The sequence below is a fragment of the Pocillopora verrucosa genome, chromosome 1, assembly GCF_036669915.1.
Source record: "Pocillopora verrucosa isolate sample1 chromosome 1, ASM3666991v2, whole genome shotgun sequence".
In the NCBI taxonomy this organism is placed as follows: domain Eukaryota; kingdom Metazoa; phylum Cnidaria; class Anthozoa; order Scleractinia; family Pocilloporidae; genus Pocillopora; species Pocillopora verrucosa.
Genome location: NC_089312.1, coordinates 24,032,125 through 24,058,403, shown reverse-complemented (window position 1 = coordinate 24,058,403; position 26,279 = coordinate 24,032,125). Strand labels below are relative to the sequence as shown.

The window sequence follows — 26,279 nt, the reverse complement described above, 5'->3', positions numbered from 1 at the left end:
ACGAAGTGCCAGAACTAATAAAGACAAACTAGAAGTCATAGCTAGGATAGCTTTCTATTCCGTTTACGTGGAACAAGTGAGTTGAGCGTGACTAGTTGACGTAAAAGGGGAGGTAAAAAAGAGAGCAAAACATTCAAGAATGGGAGAGGGGTGTGACTAACTTCCCTTTCCGTTCAAAAGAAAGTAGTGCAGTAAGACTGAGCCCCTCCCTCCCCCCCCCCCTTCTTACCCCATTGAGGTGTCATTAATCTTAATGTATGACCAGGATTTACATTAAAAGGGAGCAATATACAACAATGAAGTACTGATATGAAAACTGAGATTGATTAAAAATTAAAATTACATTTAGGTGTTTCGTTCGTGATAATCGTCCTTGCTGGAACGTTTCACAGATTTCCAGTTTAATTTGAGATGGTTAAGTGTTCGTGATATCATCCGCCCATTGGGACGACATGAAGATTGATTGCTAATTAAGATAAGGAATGTCATTGGTTACACCTCAATGAAATTAAAATTTGACGCCTAAAAATCACTCAGCCGTGCAAGGTCAAACTCTTACGCTGTCTGTATTCCAAAGAACTAAGCAAGCGCCTCACTGCATGAGCTCCCCGCGGCGCGCTAACATTGCTTTTTTCCGTTTACACCACAAGTAAACGAGGAGCAACAAAAGCTCTTTTCAAAGAGGTCTAGAAGCTTAGACAGTATCCCTCCCACTGGAGCATGACTTGAGCAGCACGTCAAAAGAGCAGTGTTCTAAGACGGCTACGTATGGGGCCAAACTCTCCTTTGTCAGAAAGTGCTTCCACAACTCATGGTCACCATTCTGGAAAGCTCTACCGCAAGCAAAGGAATCTTGTCACGAACCCATGACCTCTGAGATATATGAAAATTCATATATTTGCACTGCGGTGGAGAGATGAAATTAAGAGATCCTCGCAGCTTCAAATCCCGTACGGGCCTGAATTTTTTTCAGGTCCTATTTACAACTACTCGTTTCAGTAGTGTTCTTAGCTGCGAGGATCTCTTAATTTCATCTCTCCACCGCAGTGCAAATATATGAATTTTCATATATCTAAAATCTTCATTCACTTGGATGTTTATTTGGACCCAATTCATTAACCAGCTCCCAGTTGGATTGTTAGCTCAATTGGTAGAGCGCTGCACCGGTATCGCAGAGGTCATGGGTTCAAATCCCGTACGGGCCTGAATTTTTTTCAGGTCCTATCTACAACTACTCGTTTCAGTAGTGTTCTTAGCTGCGAGGATCTCTTAATTTCATCTCTCCACCGCAGTGCAAATATATGAATTTTCATATATCTAAAATCTTCATTCACTAGGTATATTTAACGCTTAACCCCAGGGCACCCAAACATTATGATAAATATCATAGAGGATAGTCACGTAATAGCATAAGATGAATACGAACGGACAGAAAATGACTCGGTTGTTATGTTTGTAGGCTTTTGTCGACAATTTCCCCAAGCAATGTTGTTAAAGAGGATTTTTTTTATTCATAGCCTCGTTTCCATGTTAGCGAATTTCTTACATGCGTTTGGATTGGCCCTATATCAGAAAATGTTAGACTTAGGTTCATAAGAGTTGTGGCAAAGTTTCATGCTTTTATCATTAATTTGAACAATTCAGTGTTTTTTTTGGTCGCTAACAGCTGGACTAGGATGTTGAATTTGAATTTTTAGAGTTCACGTGTAGTGTCACGTGACTTTTGATGTTAATAAACCGCGAAAGTCAGTCATTAAGTCGGTCAAGCACTACCCGTGTACGAAATTCGGCTTCGGCATGTAAATAATTTCCACTGTCGTGTAGCGTTTCGATGCTCAAAATCCATTTTTTTATATATGTTTGATTATTTATCAAGCGAGTTGATATTTGGCGATCGCTAGAGTAGATGCGAGGAATGTAGCAAGAAGCGTTCTGGTGTCACAGCGGATCTGGACCCCCCGGTCCAAATCCGCTAGTGGATATGGACCCCCTACCAAACTTTCCTTTTAAGCATCGTTTCTATCATATTCTATCATAATCGCTGATCACTCATACTTGAGACTGTCCTTCTTCCCGGCTCGTCGCTCGTGATGTAGTAAACGGCCCAATTTTAAAAAATTTCTCAAGTACTCCATTTCATTTCATTTCGCGAACAAAAGCCAATGAAATTTTGTGATCCCTCTTTTTTCTCCATTAGCAAAGACCGACTTTTTTGTTCCAGTTTCCAGCAATTACCTTTGTTTATGGCTACTGAGGACGAAAATTCTATACAGGAGAGATATGGTGAATACCGTAACAGCAAAACTGCGCTGGTGTTAGGTGTAAGAATGCCTCCTTTCTACGTTAAAGGATTTAAAGATTTCATAGAGAATTTTCAAACCAGACACGATGATGTCTTTATCGTCGGTTTCCCAAGATCAGGTGAATTAATAATCCTCTCTAAAAGTGAAACAAAGACAAAAAATTTCCAAAAATATTTTGTTATGAAGACCAGGCCCACAAGCACCCTACTCTTTTTGGTGAAATGATCACGCGTTTCCTGACACAGCTTTTATCAGATGACTTCAAATTTCCAACTCGTGGACAAAGCATTGAATAGTTTTAAAGAAAAACACGACACTCGTAAGTGGGTCGTAAGTTTAACAAGCATGCTTCTTTTTGTTCATTTATAGTTGCTGCAGTTTTCTCAATGAGTGCCATCATCATGAAAATATTTCCACAGTTTACATGCTACTGCACACTGTTAAACTCACTTTGAGTTGAACATAGGAGTATTCTTGTTTTTCTTTAGATTCGTAGCACTGATCATGGATATTATTAAAATCAATGGGTATTAGATGCTGTTATCGAATAAGCGAATCCTGTGTTCTGATTGGCTATCCAAGCGAGCATGACGGGCTTATCTCGCCCGCTCGGGATCGCCCATCTTCATCCTGCACAATAAAAGATTGCGTGGAGCGGACCTACAAAGTTCGTAAAAAAAAAAAGCGCAGAACAAAGAAAGCATTAAACGACTCCTAAGGGTTTATTGAGCTACAAACACAGCTCGATTTCTTTCCCGGCTCTCGAAATAAACAAGTCATTTCTGTTTCTTAGTTTATCGAAAGGTATTTGCTATATAATAAAATCTTTTATTGACCAAGCTTGTGCGGTCCAGATGGCTTGATGTGAGCCTCGTTCTCTTTTGGCGTTTTAATGGACCTCGACTCGTCTCTGACGTCTCAGAGCGGCGCAAAAAAATTGAACTCGGTCAATATCCAGCCATCTTGCCCTCACGCTTGATCAATAACGCATTTGTAATGTTCTCTTCCAGGGACGACGTGGCTTCAAGAGGTCACTTGGCAGATCTGCAATGATGGAGAAGTTAGCCAAGTACCAATTGGTCACCGAGTTCAATTCTTTGACGAGGCGAAATTTCCACATACTACCCAATCAGATATCACCACTCGACCCAGTCCACGCCTCATAAAGACTCACCAGCCATTTCCAACAATTCCCAAAGGAACATGCAAGGAATCAAGATGTAAATACATCTATGTTGCGAGGAATCCTCTCGATGCCGTTGTTTCCTTTTATAATTTTGAGAGCAAAATGGCGCCTATGACGGACTATTCAGGGCCATTTGAGTTCTTTGCAGACATGTTCATCAAGGGTCAAGGTTAGTCATCTGGAGATTCAATTCTATTGGTTACTTTTGCGGATGATAAATTTGGTAGTTTCTCTGTGTATCGTATTCGGAGTGTACGAGGCAGAGCCGAATAACGAAATGCGATCACAAGTATGCGGTCAACAACGTGGGCTCCAGCGCGCGAGATTTAAAATTGAGCGAAATTCACGGAAATAAAGGGGCTTGCATTTAAAACCGTGGCATTTTGTTGTCGTTGAAGGCACTTTCCTATTTCCAGTGTTTTTAAGGAGAAAATTAACTTTTGAAAATATTTAGGGGCTCTACATACTTTTAGGAGGTTGCTCTGTAAAAGAGAGTCCTGTTGCTGATCCAATGTAAGAATTTTCCTTTTGTGTTGGGTCATGATATGAGTACTTACCATATCTTCCGTTGCTTGATCATAGTTTATTGGGGATCTTGGGCCGAGCATGTCCTGGGATGGTGGAGACACAGAGATGACGAAAACGTTTTGTTTCTCAAATACGAAGACATGAAGAAGGTTTGTGGTCATGCGAGTTACGATTAAGATAAACACTTCATCAATTTTTTCACCCACCGTTTCAAAAATCTATGTGAACCGCTCGACCTCCATTGTTTTCATCGTTAAAACCATGACCCAATGGAATCATTATTGACGGATCACTTCGCTTTAGCAGATGGGAAGCAACGCTGTTTGTAGCCGTAAAAGGATGTTCGACTTGCTTGGTTTTCCACCTCACGACTAAAAAACATGAAGAAATTTTGGTACTGTGCTCCTATTGTTTTCGTATCAGCTTATTCTCACTCATTTGTGTTCCTTTAAGATTCCTAAGTATTTTAGGAAGCCTCTTAAAACCTTGCACCCAGCATGCAATTTTACAGCAGTGACAGGCCTGGGTCTACCGTGCAAAAATTCTTTCTTAGGCAGACTTTGAACCGGAAATGATAAATTTAATACCAGTTGCAAATATTTCATTTATTATGCCAACTTTGCATGCTATTGCGTATTGGTTGAATGCTCTCGACCAATTAGATTTTTCATAGCAAGTCTAAGGTATAATGATGTAAATTGACTTCCGTTCCTGAACTTAATTGGAAAAAATTAGTCACGAGTTATGATTGCACCCTTACTTGTTCTTTCAGGACTTACCATCTCAAATACGCCTATTAACTAAGTTTCTGGGCAAGTCCTTAACAGAGGGCATGATCGACCGCATAGCTCAACAGTGCACCTTTGACGCCATGAAAAATAATTCATCGGCTTACTGGATGATGACTCGTGATGGCGAACTACCCAACTTCCTCAGGAAAGGTCAGATTGGAGGCTGGAAAGATTACTTCACTCCTCAGTTGATCCAGAGGTTTGAAAAAGAAGTGCTGAGCAGACTGGATGGTTCTGGGCTCCAATTCGATCTTGGTCAATGATTTATCAATCTCATTTTTTTTTTCAAAACATTGTATTCAGTTTACTCAGTTCGGCGCGTGTAAAGGAGTTAATTTTTATTATTTTATTTCTTCCATTCTTGTTTTAGATATACAATTAACTGTAATTTTTCACTATGTGAGTGTTTTTTTCTACGTAGAGCACAGGCGGCCCAAGCTTCAGCTCTGAGATGATCATCTAGCGCGGCAACAATCATGGCAGAATTATAAGAGTTTGTGTGGGAATATTTACGACCGCTCTAAGGAATAAAAAAATACGTCAAATTCTCAATAAAAATACCTCACCTTACTTCCAAAGTCTATCGCTTCTTATCTGACCGTTTACTTTGATGAAAAGAGCCCATTTAAGCGAGTTGTCCATTTCGAGGTTTTCCACGTACATAAGAAAAGCCTAATGCTGAATACTACATTTCCGAACGCCCGATCCAAGAAGCGAAAAATCCCAGCGCAAAATGACCGGGCGGCCACAAATCCGATCCGACGCAGAATCCAAGTACATATACTGTAGTTTCACTTAAAATTCACTACAAACTCAATCTTCTCCGTGCAACTGACGCTGAGCCGCAGTTTGCCTCAAAAATTTCCAGTTTAGAGGTTTCTTAAAGCCCGCGTACACACACAACCGTTGAAAACCAGCTTGGTAGCCCTAAATCCTTTTCAAACTGAACCTCGCCAGGGACCACACCGTCAGTCATCATCAATAAATTGTTTTAGAACCACGGGTCCCCTCAGGTCGAATCGATCAAGAGGCCATTGTTTCGATCGGCCAATTGAATTCGCCTCCGGAAGTGTTTGCGATGCGATTAACTCTTTTATCTTGTGGTTTTGGTAGAAAGCTTTCCGTTGCGTACGCGGTTCACGTTGAACCCATTTCACCTTTTCTCCCCAAATGTCGCTAACGATTTTTCCAAGCGTAACTGAATTAAGCTGGCACAGGAAATTTTCCTTCTCTACGTTTGCACGACACAGGATTTCGCTGGCGTCTGCAATGTTATCGGCCTCACAATCGTAGTGAAACAAAACCCTTATAATGAAGAATGAAAATTTCCGTTTGGCGAGCACAGAAGTAAAAGGAAAAGTATACATTCAAAGAATAATCATTTGTTCATTTGGATGTAAAGTGTCCAATTCCATGCGTGAAAATATTGAAATGGATATCCAGCAACAATACTTACCATGATTTCCATTTTAGATACGAGTTGGAATTGATTACGTCCTTGCTGCAACCGTGGAATACACCATTTTTTCCGACGACATTTTTTCCTTTTGAAATTGAAAGAAATTAACGAAATTTACGAGATCAGCTGTGCAGTTTGCAATGATGGTTGAAAATTATTTTGAATTTGTAAACACTTCAGAAGGCGACCTTGTACCTAGTTCCAATACAGCGCGTGAAATTGCGCCTAATTCAGGCGCCAATGCGACTAAATTTTTCACTTTCGTGGCCAAATCCTAAAAATTAGTCTCCAAATTGGCGACTGGAATATTTCATCATAACCTTACCAAGAGATATAGTGAATTAAAAAGATTTGCAAAGAGAAATCCGCGGCAAACTTCCTCGTTAAGTTTGTTTCCAAAACGCAGCACATGCATCTCGATCGATAACTGGACGCTATCTATCACGGATAACTGGACGCTATCTTGGATTTAGATGAGCTTGAACGTTGTATATCATCCATCCTAGTGTCCACTTTGTAGCACGTTAGAGATCTTTCCCCTAACTTAATTTTGGAGGGTCTATCTAAAACGTGCGTAAAAAAAAGGTTTTGTTTGTCTTTGAAAATGGCGACCAACTTTTTTTGAATTGGCTACCACTTTGAAGAATTTAGGAGCCAAGTGGCTATCAGAAATAAAATTAATTTCACGCCCTGCAAAATGATAAAACAAGTCGCGGCGTCCGAGCCTTCACAGCTCTTATCTCCTAAAAAGAGGGGTCAAGATAGATTTTATGGGATGTAGGATGGGGCTGGATATCTTGGTGGTAAATGAGATATGAAATACTTTTAAAGCAAGATTTGGGGTGATAATTTGACGGCGAGACCACAGGTGGCCCAAGCTCATGTCTCGAGAAAAAGCAAACGATTAATTCATGAAGGAGTCCCGTGTTGTGTGACTCAGTGTTAAGTTTATGCGAGAGGAACCGTTGAGACCTTAAACACGTTATAAGGAATAGTCTGGGGAACGAAATATGGTCGATTTACAAAGATAAATATTTCGAAATATGAACATTCTACACGTAAAATAAATCGAACTTACTCACATCTTGTGTGTCCGCTGTAGTTTCTGGCGATTTCTGCCGTTTTAAGCCTGTTTTTCCATCACTGTTATTCCTGTTATAAAACGCTCTAACACCGAGACACACAACGCGTGACGCTTTCATGAATTAATCGTTTACTTTTTCTTGAGACGTGAGCTTGGGCCGCCTGAGACTGAGACTCGTTTCCTTAAAGGCCCATTTCCAACCTTGGTGCAACGCGCGCCGCGACCCAATTTCCTGTAACACGAAATTCCCAGGTCACTGAAAACCTTCTAAAATCGTCTTTCTCAAGAGCCATCCTGGACATAAAGTCAACTGTTTTACGCCGTTCGTCATTTTACAGTTTCCTTACAGTATTTTGAATTTTGTCCGGAAGAATCCGAAGAAAATTTTAAGTGTCACGCTTAAATCTCTTCGTGCTCTGTGAACAGAGTCGGCGAAAAGGACAACTTTCAAATTTTTTTCACTTTCTAGAAGCGCTTGAAGATTCTAAATGAAGATAAAATATTTCCAATAGAAATTGGTATTTTTGAAAGAGAAATATGGAAAAATATCAGACTGCTTGGATCTCTTCGCACTCTGTGTACAAGGTCAGTGAAACGGACAACGTTGGAATTTTTCCACTTTCCAGAGCGTTTGACGATTGTAAATGAAGGTAGAATATCTTCCAACGAAAAATTGGTATATTTCAGAGAGAAATATGGAGTTATTTGAGGACCATGTCCAGCCGTGTCCGTTGAAAAGTTTTTAAGTGTCAAGCGTTTGGATGGCTTCGTACTCTGTATACAGGGTTAGCGAAAAACATCAAGTTCGAAATTTTAGGCTGCCTGGAAGCGCTTGAGGATTTTAAATAAAATTAGAACATTTTCGTTTAAATATTTTTGGATTTCGAAGAGAAATATGGAAAAAATATCGGACTGCCAGACGTTTAATTATTTTAAGTTTAGTCACTTCATTGCAGGAACGTCAGCGACACTGACAGTTTGCGTTACAATTCTTATTTGCTGCTTTGCACGGACAATAACCACGACCACTCTTTCGAGCACAAGCTCCTCTCCACGGGCAGGAAACTTCAACTGACCCTTGGTCCTATTTAACAAGGATGGCAAACTTCAATTAAAAAAAATTGATGAATGGATGAAAACTTGGTGGATCAATACTTTCACCTTCTTCGAAATACTCACAAGGATTTTCGTGTTCCTCTTTAGCAACAACCGATCCATAAGCGTTTACTACCTCGGAATCTACAAAATCAATGGATTCATCTGATTCCATGCCGGATTAAAACGTATAGAACTGTTTTAACCAGAATTATTTTGACAAGCTCCTCAAATTGATCGGAGAAAACGCAAAAGCTATTTACTGGGATACCTGTGGCAGCCTAGTCATAAAATGCCTTTGTTTTTTTGTCGTCTTTTTTTTTTCCTCCGCCACAAAATGGAAAAATTGCGCAATAGTACCCAGTGATCATTGGGCCCTCAACACCATGACAACTAACTGTGACCCAATGAGGTGTTCACATGCTGATCACGCGTGTTATCTCGATGATGCGTTGTATCAAGGTTGAAAATTGGCCTTTAAGTTTATCCCGCCAGGATCCGGAGATCAGTTGTCTCTCTAGAATTCCCAGCACCTGTGTTTGCTGACAGTAACGTTCACTTGTACTGCGTAAAGCACAGCGAAGAAATAGTTTCATTACATCGCATTTGCTGCTCTGCTGAGCGAAACGGTTAGTGTCTTTTCAACATCATTAGCAAATAATGGAAGTGCACGCGAGCGTATAATTCTCACACAGGTTAATCCAATGTTTGTGGCCTTCTTGTGTCTAATTGAACCTAGGCATCTAAGCTAAGTGAATCGTTATTTGTGGGAGGGGGGAGGGGGGTATATTTTTGGTAATATGGAAGTTGTGTATACCATCCATCAATTTAGATACGACGTTACGCCCAGGTGACCGTGACTTGGTTTTTAGCCAAGCGCGATCGGGATGAAAATTCTCATTGCGTTAAGAACAGCGGTGGAGTGCGAGTTTGATAACGCCTTTTTCAGACCCTCAGTGAAGTGAGAAAAAGCATTTCAACCATTACTTTCGAGTTAATCGAGAATCATCTTTTCGTATTCATTATTTTCGATATCGGAAGAGATCCAGGGTGACATTTCGTGGCAAAGTTCAAAGCTAGAACATTTATTAGATAAAACTTTAAAACTTTTTTAAAAAACTGTTCATTTGTAATATGTTGAAGATGTTTTGATTTTGCTTCACATCACTGTCATGTCAGAAGTAATCTGATAAAAAAATCTTGTAAGTGACAAATCAATAAACAGGAGTTTTTCTGCGCTCAGCAAGTAAGTGTCAGGCAAAAAGTTTGGCCCAAATTGAGTTATTCTGGGTGTTCAGCAAAGGTTTAATGTCCAGAATAAAACGCATTTGTCGGAGCAAGCTAAGGAAAGAGTCAGCCTGAGCGAGCAGCCGTCATGGCTCGAGTATTTTAAAGTTCAAATTCCAAGGTGCACACTAAGCCCAGGCTTGCTTCTATTAATCGTGAGAATCTTTTCTGGTTAGAAGACAGCCTGCGTGTTTTGATTTATTTCCTTACGTGGGTCGTCAGCTGCTCGGGCGAAGGCAACCGGAAACAGCTGTATTAAACAGTCTGCGTTTTCAAGCCGGTGCGTCACCTTCGGCTTACCAGTAATCGGAAGAGAATATCTGTAAGTCTTACTAACCGGGAAAAAAACAGTCGGGCGAAATTAACTCAATGTATAGAACTAACTTATTTTGAACGTTGATGGTGGGTTTTTTAGTCGTGAATGAGAGGGAAGAACATTGATTAATTCTGACCGCCTTGACTGACTTCACAGGGTGACGTGAGTAGCAAATGTGATTAGCAGCGGGAGCTAGAAAAGAAAGCTTTGAAGGAAAATTAGTACGGTATGCGGGATTATAAGATATTGGGTTCTGCCTTATGATAATGTACAGTGGAACCTCGATTTAAAGAAGCGCTAAGGGACTGGGGAAATTGTTTAGTTATATCGAGGGTTCGCTATATCGAAAACCTCGATTTAACGAATTTGCGGAAAAACAACCAAAATGTTCGTTGTATCGAGGGATGATTGGTAGATGTTTATTTTTTCTCTTTTTTTTCTGTGGTGTGACGTCGCCCTACCCAGGAATTTGGGATCGGAATGTTTAAAGTAAAAAACATTTTTGCTTTAATGTCTATATGAAGTGACAATGCACTATACAGATCTGTACATTGCTAAAGCACCTTATTTTTAAAGCAAGTAAGACAAATTTCAATGGAAGTGACTAGCAAACGGAGAAATAAGGGTGTTGGACTGGAAATTCCTGCCTCTTACACCTTTTACTATAGGAAGCCTTCAAAAATAGCAGTTAAATTCAACTTAATAGGCCTGATAAGAGACCAAGAGGATAAAGCGAATCTGTAGATGCGTCGGTAATGTCAGCGTCGGCATTTAAGATGAGCTGTTAACGGTGAAGTTGTTCTATTGTTACAGAATTAAAGGATTTTGACTCTTGTTGGTCTGTTTCAGTCGCATTTGTCTTTTGTCACGCGATGACACTTGTTCGTCATGTCAGGGTCACATATTATTCGTTTGGGCTTCTATATTGTGTTCGTTATATTGAGGTTCGTTATATCGAGGTTCTTTTCCATACCGTAACTGACTGGGCTGAAGAGTATCGTTAGTTATACTGAGGATTTCGTTATATAGAGGTTCGTTAAATCGAGGTCCCCATGTCTTGAAAAATGTTTCCCATTTTGATTGGCCGAAAGAAATGCGGTTTTCTGATATTGCAATGTGGAAAAGCAGCCTAAGCTGTGCTGTATTACTTCAACACACCAAGTACCGTATTTTGAATCGACTCTAAAATTGTTGACTCTGAACCTAACTCAAAGTCCAACTCGTCTTCCAACCTAGAGTCCAACTGGAACTCGCCATTCATTCCAAATTCGATCATGCCTTAGGTCCACGCCCGCGTGTGGGAGGATCAAGATACATTTGAATATAATTATGCCGTATTTCAACGCGTCAGTGATTATTGTATTAAGAAATGTTTTTCATATTTCTTGAAAGTTCTTCACAGTTAACAGACCAGTGCGTCTACTGATAAAAGAACGTAAAAGATCGGCTAAAAGAGTAGGTGAGTTTGAGAACGTTTCTAAATACAAAGTCTGTTTCGAATGTCTTTAAATAAGTGTAAAGGTAGACAATCTGGGGTGTTACTGCAGAACTACAGATCAACAACGGTTCAAACATCCACTACAAGTACACGATACAACTAAAGAAACGTAAAAACACTCGCAGTTAATTAACGCGTAAACGAAATACACATAGAAAACAATATAACATTATTTTGCAAAATTCCGTTCGTTGTCTTTGTCCGCTTCAACGTATTGTTTATGATCAAATGAAATAAGCATCTTCGATCGGATTAACTGTAGCTTCGCATACGGATTACCATTTGGAGGATATGGAGTGCGGCAAATATCAATTCGTATTTGCGTCAGCAGAGAACGTTTTGGTGAGGCCATTTTTTTCGTTGATGAAAAAAACAGCCACACCGTTTCACCATAGTATGCCGGTTTCGAGTGCAGTTGTTCGTTGCTTCCACGTACCGTAAACAGTCAAATGGAAGAAAACTTTTCGAATAGATTAACGACAGCTATACTCAAGGATTTTCGTTTGGAAATATAGAGTGCAGCAAATGCCGGCTCATGTTTGTGAGCGCGGAGGAAGTTTTGTTGAAGCCATTCCTTTCCTGGCTCCCTACCCCCACCACCCACTCCAACTCCAAATCAAACAAGCTTATAACGTTAGCTCACACTAATAAGACGCCGGCACTGTAGGCTTCTGATGCCTCCTTATTACATTACATACCCTTGTACGGTGAAAGTCGCCACAGTTAAAGTTGGTCGTCACAGACAATTAAAACATATTTTTCTTTTAAAGTAATCTTCTTTATACCCGAAAACGAACTTTCAAACAATGTTCAGGTGTTTTTAGTTTTATATTTAATTTGATTGTTATTCTTTTACAAAAAGTATAAGGTTCCGAAGGTTCTGCAGGTTCCGCAGGTTCCACAGGTTCCATAAGTTCCACAGGTTCCATAAGTTCCACAGGTTCCACAGGTTTTGCAGGTTCCTGTCTGTTAATTCACACTTTAGCAACACCCGATAATCGAAACACTTTCAATTTCATTTATTTCCATCAAAGGTTGTTTACACAAGGTTTTAAAAAAAGACATTGGATCAACTGCAGACAAATCTAACGTGTACTTGCTAAACGAGGAACAAACGCTAATCAATGAATTAGTCTCGAACCTCATACCTTACGATCTTGTGGTCAGTACGCTTTCATTCTCTGCTGCGGAATAGTTTTCGGAAGGGCGCCCGAATGTAAACTATTAGGCGATGCGTGGGTACCGTTTGAACTCGAGTAAGGCATCCAAAGAGATAAAAACGCTAATCGTCAAAACGTCCTGGTCGGCGGAAAAGGCGTATGTCAGCAACTTTGGAAAATAGGAAATTTCTGTTTAAATGCCACAAAGATACTTTTCCCGAGCAAATTGTTCAATTAGGAGGGTGAAAAGTTTTTTCCAATTTTATCTTAAATCCTAGTCATGTATTAAAGTTCAGCAAATTAAAAGCGTCGGAGAATGAAGAAGTTTTACAACTACTGTTAGCAGAGTGCTGCTCACCAATTTAGTTTTAAAAAATTGTTGAAGTTCAGCAAATTAAAAGCGTTGATGATTTTGTGAAGAATAACAAGTTCATTTTTATTCAAATGAATAAAGGAAGTTAGTTCCTCAAGAAACTGTGGTGCTTCGTAGATGCCGGGTATTACAAGAATAATTTGGTTTATAAACTGAGTTGACGAGGTAAATTGGTCATCAGGGAGAGATTCTAAAGCTGACGTCTCGAGCGTTAGCCCTTCGTCAGAGCGAAAGACGAAGGGCTGATGCTCGAAACATCAACTATAGAAACTCTCACGGAGGCCGATTTACATTTTCAACTCAGTTGATAAAAACAAGTTATCTAAGTGTACCCCTACCGACATAGCACCACATTTATTTTTAGAAAGGAATTCCTTGCCCTTCTTCGTTCCTTACATAGTCGTTCCTTCCAAGTGAAATTGCGGCTGTATACTCAGCCTGACCTCTCGAATGGGTACAAGATGGATAGAACTGACGCAATTTTTGAATGTTCGAAATACAACAGTAACACTTAATATCCTGTTCATATATATTTCTGAACCAGACAATACAAATCATGCCGCTAGTCTCAATACTGGTATTTTGGCTAATTAGAGTGGAAGTTGTCTCGAAATCTTTATTACCACTGATGCTATCACTAAATATTACCGCCCATTTCGAACATTTAAGAAACGTGTGCACCGTCAAGGTCAATACATTCTCGAAATGAACAATAGATAGCAATAAATAAAAACAATGCCAAAACTGCACGATTCACAAAATAACAATATATATATATATATAAAAGCAGCGTAGAATTGGTATACCTAAAGATGAACTCTCCGTAAGAGGATCCACAGAATACAATGTCTCGACGTGAATTTGTAGTTAAGTGTTCTATAAGGACGTAACGAAGAGGCCAACTCTGGACTATTCTGGACGAGTTTTATCCACGACGTTCCGGCCGTTCGGTAAACAGACGCACGGCAACTTGGAATCTATTTGTTTTATATAATAAAGAATTAAAAAAAATTTTGATGATGACGTCATCTATACGTCTGTCCTCCAATAGATCATAAATGAGAACAAATCAGAATGCACGCATAACTGAGCTTATTATATAAATATCTATATACAAATTGTTAAGGAGTTCTTGCTTTCCACTTGACGCAATAACAATAGGAAATCGAAAGAACCATTCCGGTAGTCCAAACAAGCCGTGAATCATTTCCGAATTACCATTTTGATACGTTTGCATTTACTGAGCGATGGAATAAGCCGTTTGGTAAACAAAACCATTTCAAATGTTCTTCCATACATTGAAGAAACAATTTCGAGAGGTTTTGCCTCATAGAGCATAATTGCATGTATCATGCCGTATTTTTCTTTGTAAGTATTCGAACAAAAAGATGTTTTTGATGTCAATATTTGTAATTTCACAATGAGTGATTGTTCATACTTATGAGTACCCCGTCCAAGAAAATATTATGTAATTGACACTCGGCCAATAATTAAATGAAAGCAAATAATAACATCATCAACAATAATTATGATAACGATAGTAATATAATAACAATTTAAGGGGCTGGCTCGAACGCCTCATGGTTCGTCTATCCTCTCGGCCCCAGCAATGATTGCATGTATCTTTCCTTCTTTTAATTTGGTCTGTTAGGTATCAATAATTTTCTTATTTTATTCAAATTCCATTTTTTGAGACTTTAGTTTCATAGAAAAAGGCATTACGCGTTTTTTTGGATATTCCGCCATTCCACTAATCCACCATTTCTCCGCTCCATCATTCTGTTGCATACCTCAAAGGAATCGTATTTTGCTGCTTGCTCGCTTCGCAAATTTATGGCTGCGCTATACGGTATAAGTCGCTGACTCAAATAGAGAAATTCTCTCTTTTCATAGAAAAAAATTTTCCTCAATGGCTCTTATGATGAGTAGATCACATCTATTGAGATACTTCTGCAAGGAAGAGTTTTGATTTAAATTTTGCGTCGGTGGATGCTACTGTGAACTTATTTTGAGATGTTCATCGTCTTTAGTAGTGTCACGGCAAGATCTGAAAATATTACACCTTCTGATCGGTATAATTTGATGATTTAAGCAGCAAAATGCTCTCTCTTCTAGGAAGAAAATTGTTTATCGAAATTAGTTTCACGATGCCGCGATCTTACCAATTAAGATACTTTTGCAAGGAAAACTATTATTTTTAATCGCTCGCAATCCTGAAATGATTGTGAGATGTTTATCGTCTTCTGTAGTGTCACAGCAAGAACTGAAAACGTAATGTGCTGGTGGCTATGAGCCAGAAATCATAAAAGGAGATAAACTCAACTGGATGGTAAACATAGTAACGGTGAACATCATAAATAGCCGCAAAGAACGGCTATGAGGTCCACAGTTTCTGTTATTATCGCAGAAAATGTAATGCAAAACCTCGAAGAAAACTTACCCAGACGACTTACCGACAAAAGTTACGGTATCCCCTTCAATCATTACAGTGCTAATACTGCTTTGATTAAGCTTCGTTGACGATGCATTTGCCGCCGTACAAAGACGAAATTAACCGCAAGACCACCTAAAAGGGCTGACTTAAACAACGCTAACAACGACATACAATAAATAGAGATGAAAATTTTCCTTTTTAAATTGTGCATTTTTGGTGAGGCAGGCGATCGTTTACAAAGGAACAACACGTAACTACACAAGTAATGCATCTTGATCCTAACGAGACGAGCGCAACTAGCGGTTATTGAAACACATCACACAGTTAAAATGTCGAAAACAAATACCACGCCCAAATTTTTTGTAATGATACTTGATTCGACTACACTGACTTAGCGGATAGAGAAACGTAGCGCGTGCAGCCGACTGGTTAAATGTGCAATACCACGGCTTGATACAAGTCGTCTAATGTATTCACAAGTCGTACGCACCGTACGAGTCGTCTAATGTATTTACGAGTCGTCGATTCAAGAATATTCATTACGGAAACCATGGAAACGAAATGAGTCTGGGGCCGTGCTGTCGATCCATGAATGTCATAAGAGAACTGACCCCAGAAGGTTGTGTGTCGATTCGTACGAGTCGTACAAGTTGTCGATTCATGAATATTCATTACAGAAACCATGGAAACGAAACGAGTCGTGAGGCTGTGTTGTCTATCCACGAATGTCATTAGGGAAACTTAAATATTTTTTCACCACTTTGGGAGAACTGAACCTAGATGGTGGTGTGTCAATTCGTATGATTCGTACAAGTCGTAGATTCATGAATATTCATTACGGAAACCATGGAAACGATATGCATCATTTGTTTCTGTGGCAACCATTGAAACTTCGCAGCTAAGAACACTACTGAAACGAGTAAGTTGAAAATAGGACCTGAAAAAAAAATTCAGGCCCGTACGGGATTTGAACCCATGACCTCTGCGATACCGGTGCAGCGCTCTACCAGCTGAGCTAACAAGCCAACTGGGAGCTGGTAAATGTGTTGGGTCCAAATAAACCATCCAATAAATGAACTTTACTTGGATGGTTTAATTGGACCCAACACATTTACCAGCTCCCAGTTAGCAAGTTAAGTTCATTACTTGGATGGTTTATTTGGACCCAACACATTGACCAGCCCCCAGTTGGCTTGTTAGCTCAGCTGGTAAAGCGCTTCCCCGGTATCGCAGAGGTCATGGGTTCAAATCCCGTACGGGCCTGAATTTTTTTCAGGCCCTATTTTCAACTACTCGTTTAGTGTTCTTAGCTGCGAGGATCGCTTAAATTCATCTCTTCACCGCAGTGAAAATATATGAATTTCATAAATCTAAAATCATCATCCATTCAAACTTGTTCGATGCGTTAGTAATAGCGAGCGTCTTCACAGACAATGTTGTTTTATCGAGGTTCTTGTATGTATTACATTTTATCGGAGAAAGCTCTTTAAAAGTAAACGACTTCATTAGATCATCAGTGGTGTGAGGTGAAAAACTGTTAGTCTCCCTAGTGAGGGGCACGGGTCGTACGACTCGTGAATACATTTTATTAACAATATTACAACACCAGCTTGTAAAAGGAACTCTGGCCTTAGAACGTTTCACTCAAGCGCTTGCCGTTTGTGGAACGCTCTTGATCCCGAACCAAGGACACTCTCTCATACTAATTTTAAAAATTACTTAGTTAAATTTTACCGTAGTATGACTTCTTTTCTTGATCATTTTAAGATTTGTAAAACTTTTTAGTTTCATTAGTAGTAAATCAATCAATATTGTATTAATAGTAGTTCTTAATGTAATTTTAGTTTGTAGATTATATAGGTAGTCAATTATTCAATCGATACATTTTAGTACTTTAATTGTAGGAGGGCCATTATGAAAACTACAGGGTGACCAGTAATCAATGTCTTTACCCTCGTTAAATAAAGTTATTACTTACTTACTTACTTACTTACTTACTTACTTACTTACTTACTTAATACATCACACGATTCGTACAAGCCATACGACGCGTGAATATATTGGACGACTCGTGGGAGTCGTACGACTCGTGAATACATTAGACAACTTGTATCAAGCCGTGGTATTGGACATGCTTGGAGGGTTAAACAGGTTTTTACAGTACAAAATAACCAACTGTCCAAATAACCGTACAATATCGCAGAATACTTTTACAGTATTCGCACGTCATTTGTACTCTTCTTTGTGCAGTTGTATAATAACATTTACATGTACTCGCAACTTTTTGGCGAAAATTTCTAATGCCACCAAAATTGCTGACTGAAGCGCCTGCCGTATTTGGTTACAATTACGCGATCTCATTGCCTTATTTTGTCAACTGTCATCAACTATCATGAACCGTTTGAACGCAAACATGATATTCAATGACAGTGAATGAAAGTTAAAACTATCGTCGACTATCATCAACCATCATGACCCTTTGAACGGGGCTTAACACAGGCATGACGAGTAAACTGCCCTATTACACTGTCCAATTACAAGCATGACGTGTACAATGTCCTATTGGTGTTCAAATCGGGCTGGTGATAACCAATCGCGTTCGAAACGTTTTATTATAGTTTTAATTGATAATGGTAATAGGACTATGTGGTGTCCAATTCGGTCTGTTATCATACGAGTGCTTAACAAAATGGACGAATGCCAGGCAGGAGTCCGATTTGTGAATCACGAAACAAGGCACGAAAATCCCTGAAGTCTTGGCGTCGTTATTCTTTAAAGGTTTTCGATACTCAGTCTCGTAGGAAAAAGGCTAGTTTCGCTTTCTCGTGATCACGCAAACTCCCACATAGACCATTTGATACTACTGGTGAGGTATTTATCGGTCCATAAGACCTCTCTCTGAAAAAAAAAATCTCTCACAAAATAGAACCTTTCTTTATCTCATTCATATAAGTTAGGCCTGAGATGATTTCATTCCTGACCAATTTCATTTGTTACAATTTCTGCAATTCAAAATATTGTCAAGCTGTGACTTTAAATTACTTAGCGCTGACCAAAACAAAATAACAGGGACCATTAACATCGGGGGCTCCAGTGCTATATTAATCACACCAGTTAAAAGCTAAATACATCAGTTTTCTGTAGACTCACACGCTAGTAGTTGTTTTCAGGTTTTAAGATGCTTCAGTTTAACAAGGTCTTACCACGTTCTCTGGGTTGCGCAAGAAGATGGGTCACCCGCAGATTCATGTCAACACTGAACACTCAGGAGGAGAGAAAGTACGATTCGACATGTAACGATGTTGGCAGCGTCAATGTTCCTAACCCATATATTCCAAATTTTGCAGGTCTGTGACTAAATTCACATTTATATACACAAGTAATTAAGTGTACTTAAAATACGCCGTAGAACACCAACCTGTCTTTGTACTTTTCGTTACACGAGAAATGTGATTTTTTGAAACCAACTGACTGTGACCCCAACCGACTGCATGATCGATCGACTTCTTGACAGACAGACTTCGCGGAGTTTTGCTCTAATGGAATGCGAAAAGGAACGGTCGTTTTCTTTGATCAAATAATTCTTGGTTTAATTTCAAGACTCTTCACAAACAATTAAGCAATATCATCCTTACAGGTGAATATATCAAACCGCTGCAATGGAAAATGTACACTAAAAGTCACATTCCAGCCATATTGAACACATACTGGCCTCGAGGGGCTCAGTCAGTGGACCCTCTGCCATACCTAGCAGCGGCATCCGTTCTGCCGATGCGCACAAACAATTACGTGGTTACTCAGCTGATCGACTGGTCTGCTGTACCGGATGATCCTATGTTTCAACTCACCTTTCCACAACCAGGTAAGCTACGAGAATTTAGTATTAGTGATTTTGTCAGCAATAAAACGGTTTAGTTGAGCCATCGCCGCGTCAAGAGGTGTCAAGCCACGTTAATCGTGGCGAGTTTAACTTGTCCTTGAGCAAGACATGCAAGCGTATTTCAACGTAAAAAGGGTAAGTTTCTTAAGAGATTATGGTGTTTTGCATCGGTGCAGGGATATTACGAGATAATTTGGTTTTACTGACAGCGTTGATAGTGAATTAGCCACCGTTATGGGCTTTTAAGGCGCGATTCACTATAGCGAGGGGCCAACGCTCGAAACGTCAGCTTTAGAATCTATACGATGCCTAATTCACATTATTAACTCGGTTGATAAAACGAAATTATCTTTTATTTCATCATAGATTGATACATGGACACTCGCTGATATTTTGTGCCCATTATGAAGACTTGGCTACTAACATTTGTCCCTGGGCGCCCTTGAGGGCACTTAATGAAATAAAAGTCATATGATAGATTCAGCCAAACTGATTGATTGCTGTAATGATCAGCGGTATTTTCTACAATGTAGTAGACATGCGTCTAAAGGACTGGTGGTGTGTAGAATCAGCCATGTTTTAATAACCTTTGTGATTTCGCTCGTTAAAATGCATTCATCCAGCTCCATCATAGTCTCGAGTGATGATTATTATAATTGCCTTTCCTGGCCATCCTTAGCGATGAGAAAATTGCGTTACTGAGTGCACCTCAGGTGTGTTCCGACAAATTTAAGGGGCACTAACTTTCTAAACGAACTACGTAAAGGGTTTGAACTCTTCCTTCGACATTTGACAGTTGATAGCACTTTTTATTTCTTATTCTTTCGTGTTTTTCTTTATCAGGAATGGTGTCACCTGACGACCTACACAACATCCTGAATGCCATGCGTGATAATGAAAGTCGGATTTCTCTTCGAAAAAAAGTGGAAAAAATTCGAACATCCATGAATCCGCATCCAGCCAACCAGAAAACTATGAATGTGCCACGTGAGAACGGCGAAGAGCTGCCAGGGATGCAGCACAAATATCGAGAAACGGTTCTCTTCTTTCCCGCCGAAGGTATATCACTACTTTCAAATATTAACTTGGTTGTTAACATGCGTTCACACTTTCCAGCTAACATCGCAGAGAAGTGCTTAACAGAGTTAAACCTCAAGAAAAGAAATGATGCTCACAAGTGGACTGCACTTTAAGGAATTGCCTAGAGGAAGACGGTAAAAGATTCAGGTTTCGACGGGATTTACACCCGTGCCTTCCCGCTACTACCAACTGAGCTTCAAAGCCACACGTAGGGAGCGAGGCAAATTTTAGACGGTTTATCCTTCCCGTTAAGGAATCTTTTTATGAAACAAATTTATTTCATTAAAACAAAAAAAAAACTGTGAGAGTTAAAACCAATTTTGTTGTTGTAAGGGAACTCCACTCACTTCCATTCCGCTCTCCGTTCTGTTAGCTCGACTGACTCTTGCGCTTTAAAATTACAGACAAACTGATTATATTCGTATCGCCAGAAAACATTGTGCCATCATTGAAACTACTTTCAGTTAGTTCGTAATCGTCTCAAGATAGCTTTCATCAAGAAATCCCTTGTGCAGTGACCATGGTAACTCACTGGTCAATGCTTTTGATAGGTCAGTGGTGCCACACGTTCTGTACGTATTGTTTCCGTTGGGCCCAGTTTACCGCGGTTGGATCTCCGCAAGCCTTCCAGTCATATGATTCTGAGAAACTGGCAAGTTATATTCGAAAACACAAAGGTACACTTTTGAAAGATCGCTTCAATATCTGAACACTAGCATTGTAGTCATGCAATCATTCATCCAATCGTGTGTTATCCATTTATAGTTGGCTGATCGATATCCAGGTACAATAATGATAGTGATCATATGTAGTATGTGACATTCGGGCATACTTGTATGTTTTTCAATAAAAGCACACGCGTAGGGCCTGACGGGTCATATGATATTTAGGTAACAAAGCTACTAAATTTAGTTGCGTAAGAGTGCTTTACGTTTCCAATTTTTTGCAAGGTGTCAGAAGAGTGTGACATATTGCTAGGACTGAAAGAAAAGAACATTTAGCTTAGTTTTTCTCAACAATATGGCCGAGATTGTAGAGTTGCAGGCTTAGTGGTGCCTTGAGAAATCTTTACGCATCATTCTACGGCATGAATGTACGCAGACGTACGGCCAAATTGGTTCGTAACGACTTTGCATAAATGGTGATTTGGTCCTTTTTAAAGCAAGATTAAGAGAATTTTGGAAATATTTCAGTTAACATCGTACATGTTTTAAATAAAGTTAAAAATTATGACACGACGAACGATAGCTAGCTGGGATCGGGAATTTCTTTTTGATATCACTGTATTACAAGAAACAGATCGGTTGTTTTTCGATTGACTGGTAAGTCACAAAAGCCAATCTTTGTTCACGTTAATATCGTGGGAAACCAATGAGAACATGTAGAGGTTCTAAGCGCGGGAAAAACGCGAGTAACCGAGACATGATATATTTTGGTTCAGAATCGGATTGGCTGAGGGCGTGGTATGAGATCTCAGCGATTGTAGCAAGGTGATACCAAAGTAATTTCGGGTTATTCTCAACAGCAGATTGAATATTTAGATAGATGATCGCAAAGTAATGTAACTCAATTCAACTCACTCAATTTCTCATGTAGGAATAAGAGATGTTTTATTTACCGGTGGTGACCCTATGGTGATGACAACAAAACAGCTTGAAAGATACATCCACCCACTCCTCCAGGATCCAACACTCGACCACTTAAGGACTATCAGGATTGGTACCAAGTCTCTTGCTTATTGGCCTTACCGTTATGTCACAAATGATGACGCTGACGATTTACTACGGTAAATTAAATGCTTTTCAGTTTGGGTTTTGATGATGATCACTTGCATGGCGGCGTTTGGTCCCTAGAGTTTCTCGCAGGTCCTAAAGTCAGTACGATTAATGACTAGTTACGAGAGCTTGCAAAAATAAAAGAATCAAAACAACGGTTCTGAAATTAATGTCGGTAGCTCCCAGACCGTGCACAATCTTTTGTTCTTAAGCTCACACTCTGTGACTGAGTAAATTAATGGGATACCTCTTTTTCTAAGCTAGTTCAGTGCGATTTTCTTGGAATGCTATTGTGTCCGGTCATGTCCAAAACAGGCAATCAAAACTGAGAAGATATATATATATTAGGGAAATCTGGGTTTATTTACCATATCTTTCAATTAAGTAACTGTGGCTAACACTGAGTACCAGCGGTAAAGGCATTCGCTCCTCTTCCCTATCTCGCACATCAATCGCCTTTCTCTCATGACTTATTTTTAATAACTTTCTTCACTTTTCAGGCTGTTTGAAACAGTCACTATGTCCGGTCGACATCTTGCCATCATGGCTCATGTGTCCCACCCCCGTGAACTCCAATCACCTGTCGTCAGGGAAGCCATCCGACGGATACGCATGACCGGAGCAGTCATTCGCTCTCAGGCTCCATTGATCCATCATGTCAATGCAGACCCGTGGGTCTGGGTTGAAATGTGGCAGACCCAGCTCTCTCTCGGCATGATTCCTTATTACATGTTCGTAGAGCGGGACACTGGTGCTAAACATTATTTTGAAGTTCCACTGGTCGAGGCCTCACGAATCTATCACGAAGCTATTCGGCGAGTTTCCGGAGTTGCGAGAACGGTGCGCGGTCCGTCCATGTCCGCTGCTCCAGGAAAAGTACATTTGTTAGGAACTGCAGAAGTTGCCAATGAAAAGGTATTCGTCTTGCAATTCCTTCAGGCAAGGAATCCTCAATGGACTGGACGACCGTTTTTTGCAAAATACGACAAGAGAGCAGCATGGTTGGACCAGTTAAAACCGGCGTTTGGAGAAGAGCAGTTTTTTTACGAGAATGAGCTCAAAGGGTTAGAGGACGCTGAAAATTCCTCAGGAGTTCTCTTTCAGTATCAATAAATTGTCCAGTTCCGAAAGAGAAAAGAAAAGAGTTTATAACAGCAACCAATTCGCAAATTCAATTTTTTTCTTCTCGATTGGTTCCTTTCACGCTCATCAACAATCCCTGTGATAAACGACCGCTTAGTTCAGGGTGATACAGTCCCGCTTTACTGTCAATAGCATTCAGCTAACTAATCAGCTTGATTTAGTTTAATTAGTCAGTAGCAGCTTAATGTGAGTTCCTTGATACCAGAATCATCTGAGAAAGTTTCCAGCCTCGAAATGTCTTTGGTAGAAATTTAGATAAGGAGAGTCATTATAATAGCACACTTACTGCGTGACAGATTTCTTCCAACTATATTTAATATTGAGTCCTTAAATACTACAGCTGTTGTTCTCTCATTAGTAAGTCGATCTATTCTCAACTCTGATACTTTAATATTTTGGCCTTGAAAGGCTCGGTGGCAATCCACGTTATTTACACATTATAATTGCATAATTTGATTCTCGTTTTGTACATATGTATTTTGTACAAGTGTATTCCCTGTACAAATCATTGCCACGGTTTTACATTAGCGATATGGTAAAAGATTCAAGCGTAACTTCCTTAGATGCTCAGATGGAAGCAGATTATAGACAGGATGTTATTTTCATGAAGTCAGAGTTGATGAAGGCTAAAGCATTTGAATCTTCTAAGCTGTATTACGCATTTAAGGTTACATCCAATGCCGCCATACTTGCTTCTGCTGTTGCAGCAATTGTTTTGCTGAATGGAATGTCGGGTGCAGTCATATGCGGTGTTCTGATGGCTCTGTTCTGGCAGCAGTGTGGCTGGCTGGCCCACGATTTTCTTCACTACCAGGTTTTCACCAATCGCATGAACAACAACTTGGCTGGCCTTTGCATTGGTAACATTTGGCAGGGCTTCTCAACAGCATGTTGGAAAACCAAGCATAACCACCATCATGCCTCACCAGACGTGGTGCATACTGAGGCTGGAGGAGACCCAGACACATCGACGATGCCCTTACTGCTGTGGTCGGAGAAGATCATCGAAGGCGATTCAGAAGATCTTAAGGACCTTCCGCGATTCATGGTAAGGCATCAAAAGCCGGTTCTTCTACCTTCCACTGATGGCCTTTACTCGAATATCATGGCTGCTGCAGTCACTTCTCTTTCAACTGGAGCTGTGCGCAAATACGTTGGTGGTTTGCCTATGAAGATCGCCGAGATTTCTACATTTGTTCTTCATTATGCTGCAGTGGTGTACATCACGACGCTGTTAGAAACAGCAGCCCTAAGGATCTTTTTTCACCTTATTTGCCATTCACTTGGCGGCCTCTTCATCGCGGTGGTGTTCACCGTTGGACAGCGGTTTCTCTAAGTTTCTCGCAAGTTTCTCCAAGTTTAGATTCTAATGTTAGATTACTGTTAGATAATTTTGACAGTGCCACCAATAAAGTTGTGCATTCGCGTAACATTAGAATCTTTATTTTCAATTAATTTGTTGTTTGTTTACCTGGAAATATTTCCGTTTAACCTCATCATTTGTTATGCGTACAGTAACTTGATAAAAAGAAAAATGGAGTTGGTAACAGTTCACCTTTGGGACTGATGCATGGGGATGTATTCGAACTATTTCTCAAAGGTGTTTTATTTGTCATATCCAAGCTTGCTACGAAGCAGGCCAACACTCAGTTTCAAAGTTGGGACTATAATTAGCAAACTTCGTTGACATCTTTCTTTTTTGTTTTCAATTGCGGCAGTTTTAAGCGATTTTGCTTACAATCGTATGCAATGGTATAGATCATTCTCCCCGATGTGTGGCACAAGATTTTGAACAGCAAATTCAATTCGTCCTTTTTTTTCTTTTTTTTTTTAGTTTCAGCGCGCAAGCGCACCGGCCTCATAGCACATAACGTAAGGGGACAAGTAGTTTAAAAACACAGTTAGAGGTGAATGACATATCGTCATCCCTGAAATATCATCCTTTAAAAAATTTTCTCGTCAAACTCCTCCCAGAAAATGAAAAACAACCAGCACCGCTAACGACCAGGCGGTTTGTACACTCCGATTGCGTTGCATTGTGGTAGCTTCATTTTCAATATGGCGGTCAAAGCAGCAGAATTCGGCTGATTTTGACTTAACATTCCGTGAAAGTTAGGCCGTTCCTTTTTCCTTTCACCAAGGGAAATGTACTTTGATTTATTCTGAACGTGTAAAAGTATTTTTTGTACGTATTTGTCGCGTACTCTATGGTTCTCAAGGATAAACGCAATCACTGTTTTTTTGTATGTAATTTGTGACCGGAATTCAAGAAGGTCAAATTTGATGTACGTCGTAGTTTGGAGCCTTTCAAAGATTTGGATGGCCGCTTTGATCCTTCTTTAATAGCCCTGACCAAACGCTCTCAAATGCTCTCCAACGGCACATGCGTTTCTCGCATTTTAAGTGCGGGTGTTTGAGACCGATTATGGCCGAGAAAAGGCCAATTGTTGCGTTACACAGCGTTACTATTGTATACTCAATTGTTCTGTAAATCTACTTTCCTAAGTAGTTGCAGTTGAATTTGAGTTATGAACGGAGCCACTTGGCCAGTGAATAACTCTACAATACGCACGGTGACATGCCGGGTAAGCCGGAAAGCAAAAGGCAGTCGATCGTTTAAAGGTGTTGATAGCTTGAGTGACTCCTGCCATTCGCGTGCGCTATTAAATCTTCTAACCTGAAAGCTTAGCTGTAATTAGGATATGCTCTAATGACTTTCATTTGTGATCTGATAATAAGGGTTAGTATTAAAGCGCTTTTGTTTGAAGCGTTTGTGGTGAGCTTTTGTGGCATGCCTGTGTGGTTGATAACTCCAAATTCAGAACTTAGATTTTGGAAGACTTCGTAATGGCAAAGCAAATAGAGCAGATTCGCGACGGTTCTGTTT

At 39.9% G+C, this 26,279-nt stretch overlaps 3 protein-coding genes across 3 annotated transcripts; all 3 read left to right on the top strand.

The window, feature by feature from the left end:
- The first annotated feature begins 2,201 nt into the window (after positions 1 to 2,201).
- On the top strand, positions 2,202 to 5,363 carry LOC131796809 (sulfotransferase 1C2-like). Its single transcript, XM_059114415.2, has 4 exons — positions 2,202 to 2,421; positions 3,314 to 3,658; positions 4,072 to 4,166; positions 4,790 to 5,363. Exons 1-4 carry the CDS (start codon positions 2,244 to 2,246, stop codon positions 5,069 to 5,071), a joined length of 900 nt encoding a protein of 299 aa, XP_058970398.2. The 5' UTR covers positions 2,202 to 2,243; the 3' UTR covers positions 5,072 to 5,363.
- Positions 5,364 to 11,408: 6,045 nt separating this feature from the next.
- Positions 11,409 to 23,362, top strand: LOC131796768 (putative L-lysine 2,3-aminomutase aq_1632). Its single transcript, XM_059114368.2, has 7 exons — positions 11,409 to 11,508; positions 18,685 to 18,861; positions 19,152 to 19,376; positions 20,238 to 20,453; positions 21,026 to 21,151; positions 22,071 to 22,260; positions 22,750 to 23,362. Exons 2-7 carry the CDS (start codon positions 18,693 to 18,695, stop codon positions 23,360 to 23,362), a joined length of 1,539 nt encoding a protein of 512 aa, XP_058970351.2. The 5' UTR covers positions 11,409 to 11,508; positions 18,685 to 18,692.
- Positions 23,363 to 23,858: 496 nt separating this feature from the next.
- LOC131796769 (uncharacterized) lies at positions 23,859 to 24,822 on the top strand. The gene has a single exon (XM_066162027.1). It carries the CDS (start codon positions 23,865 to 23,867, stop codon positions 24,726 to 24,728), a length of 864 nt encoding a protein of 287 aa, XP_066018124.1. The 5' UTR covers positions 23,859 to 23,864; the 3' UTR covers positions 24,729 to 24,822.
- The last annotated feature ends 1,457 nt before the right edge of the window (positions 24,823 to 26,279 follow it).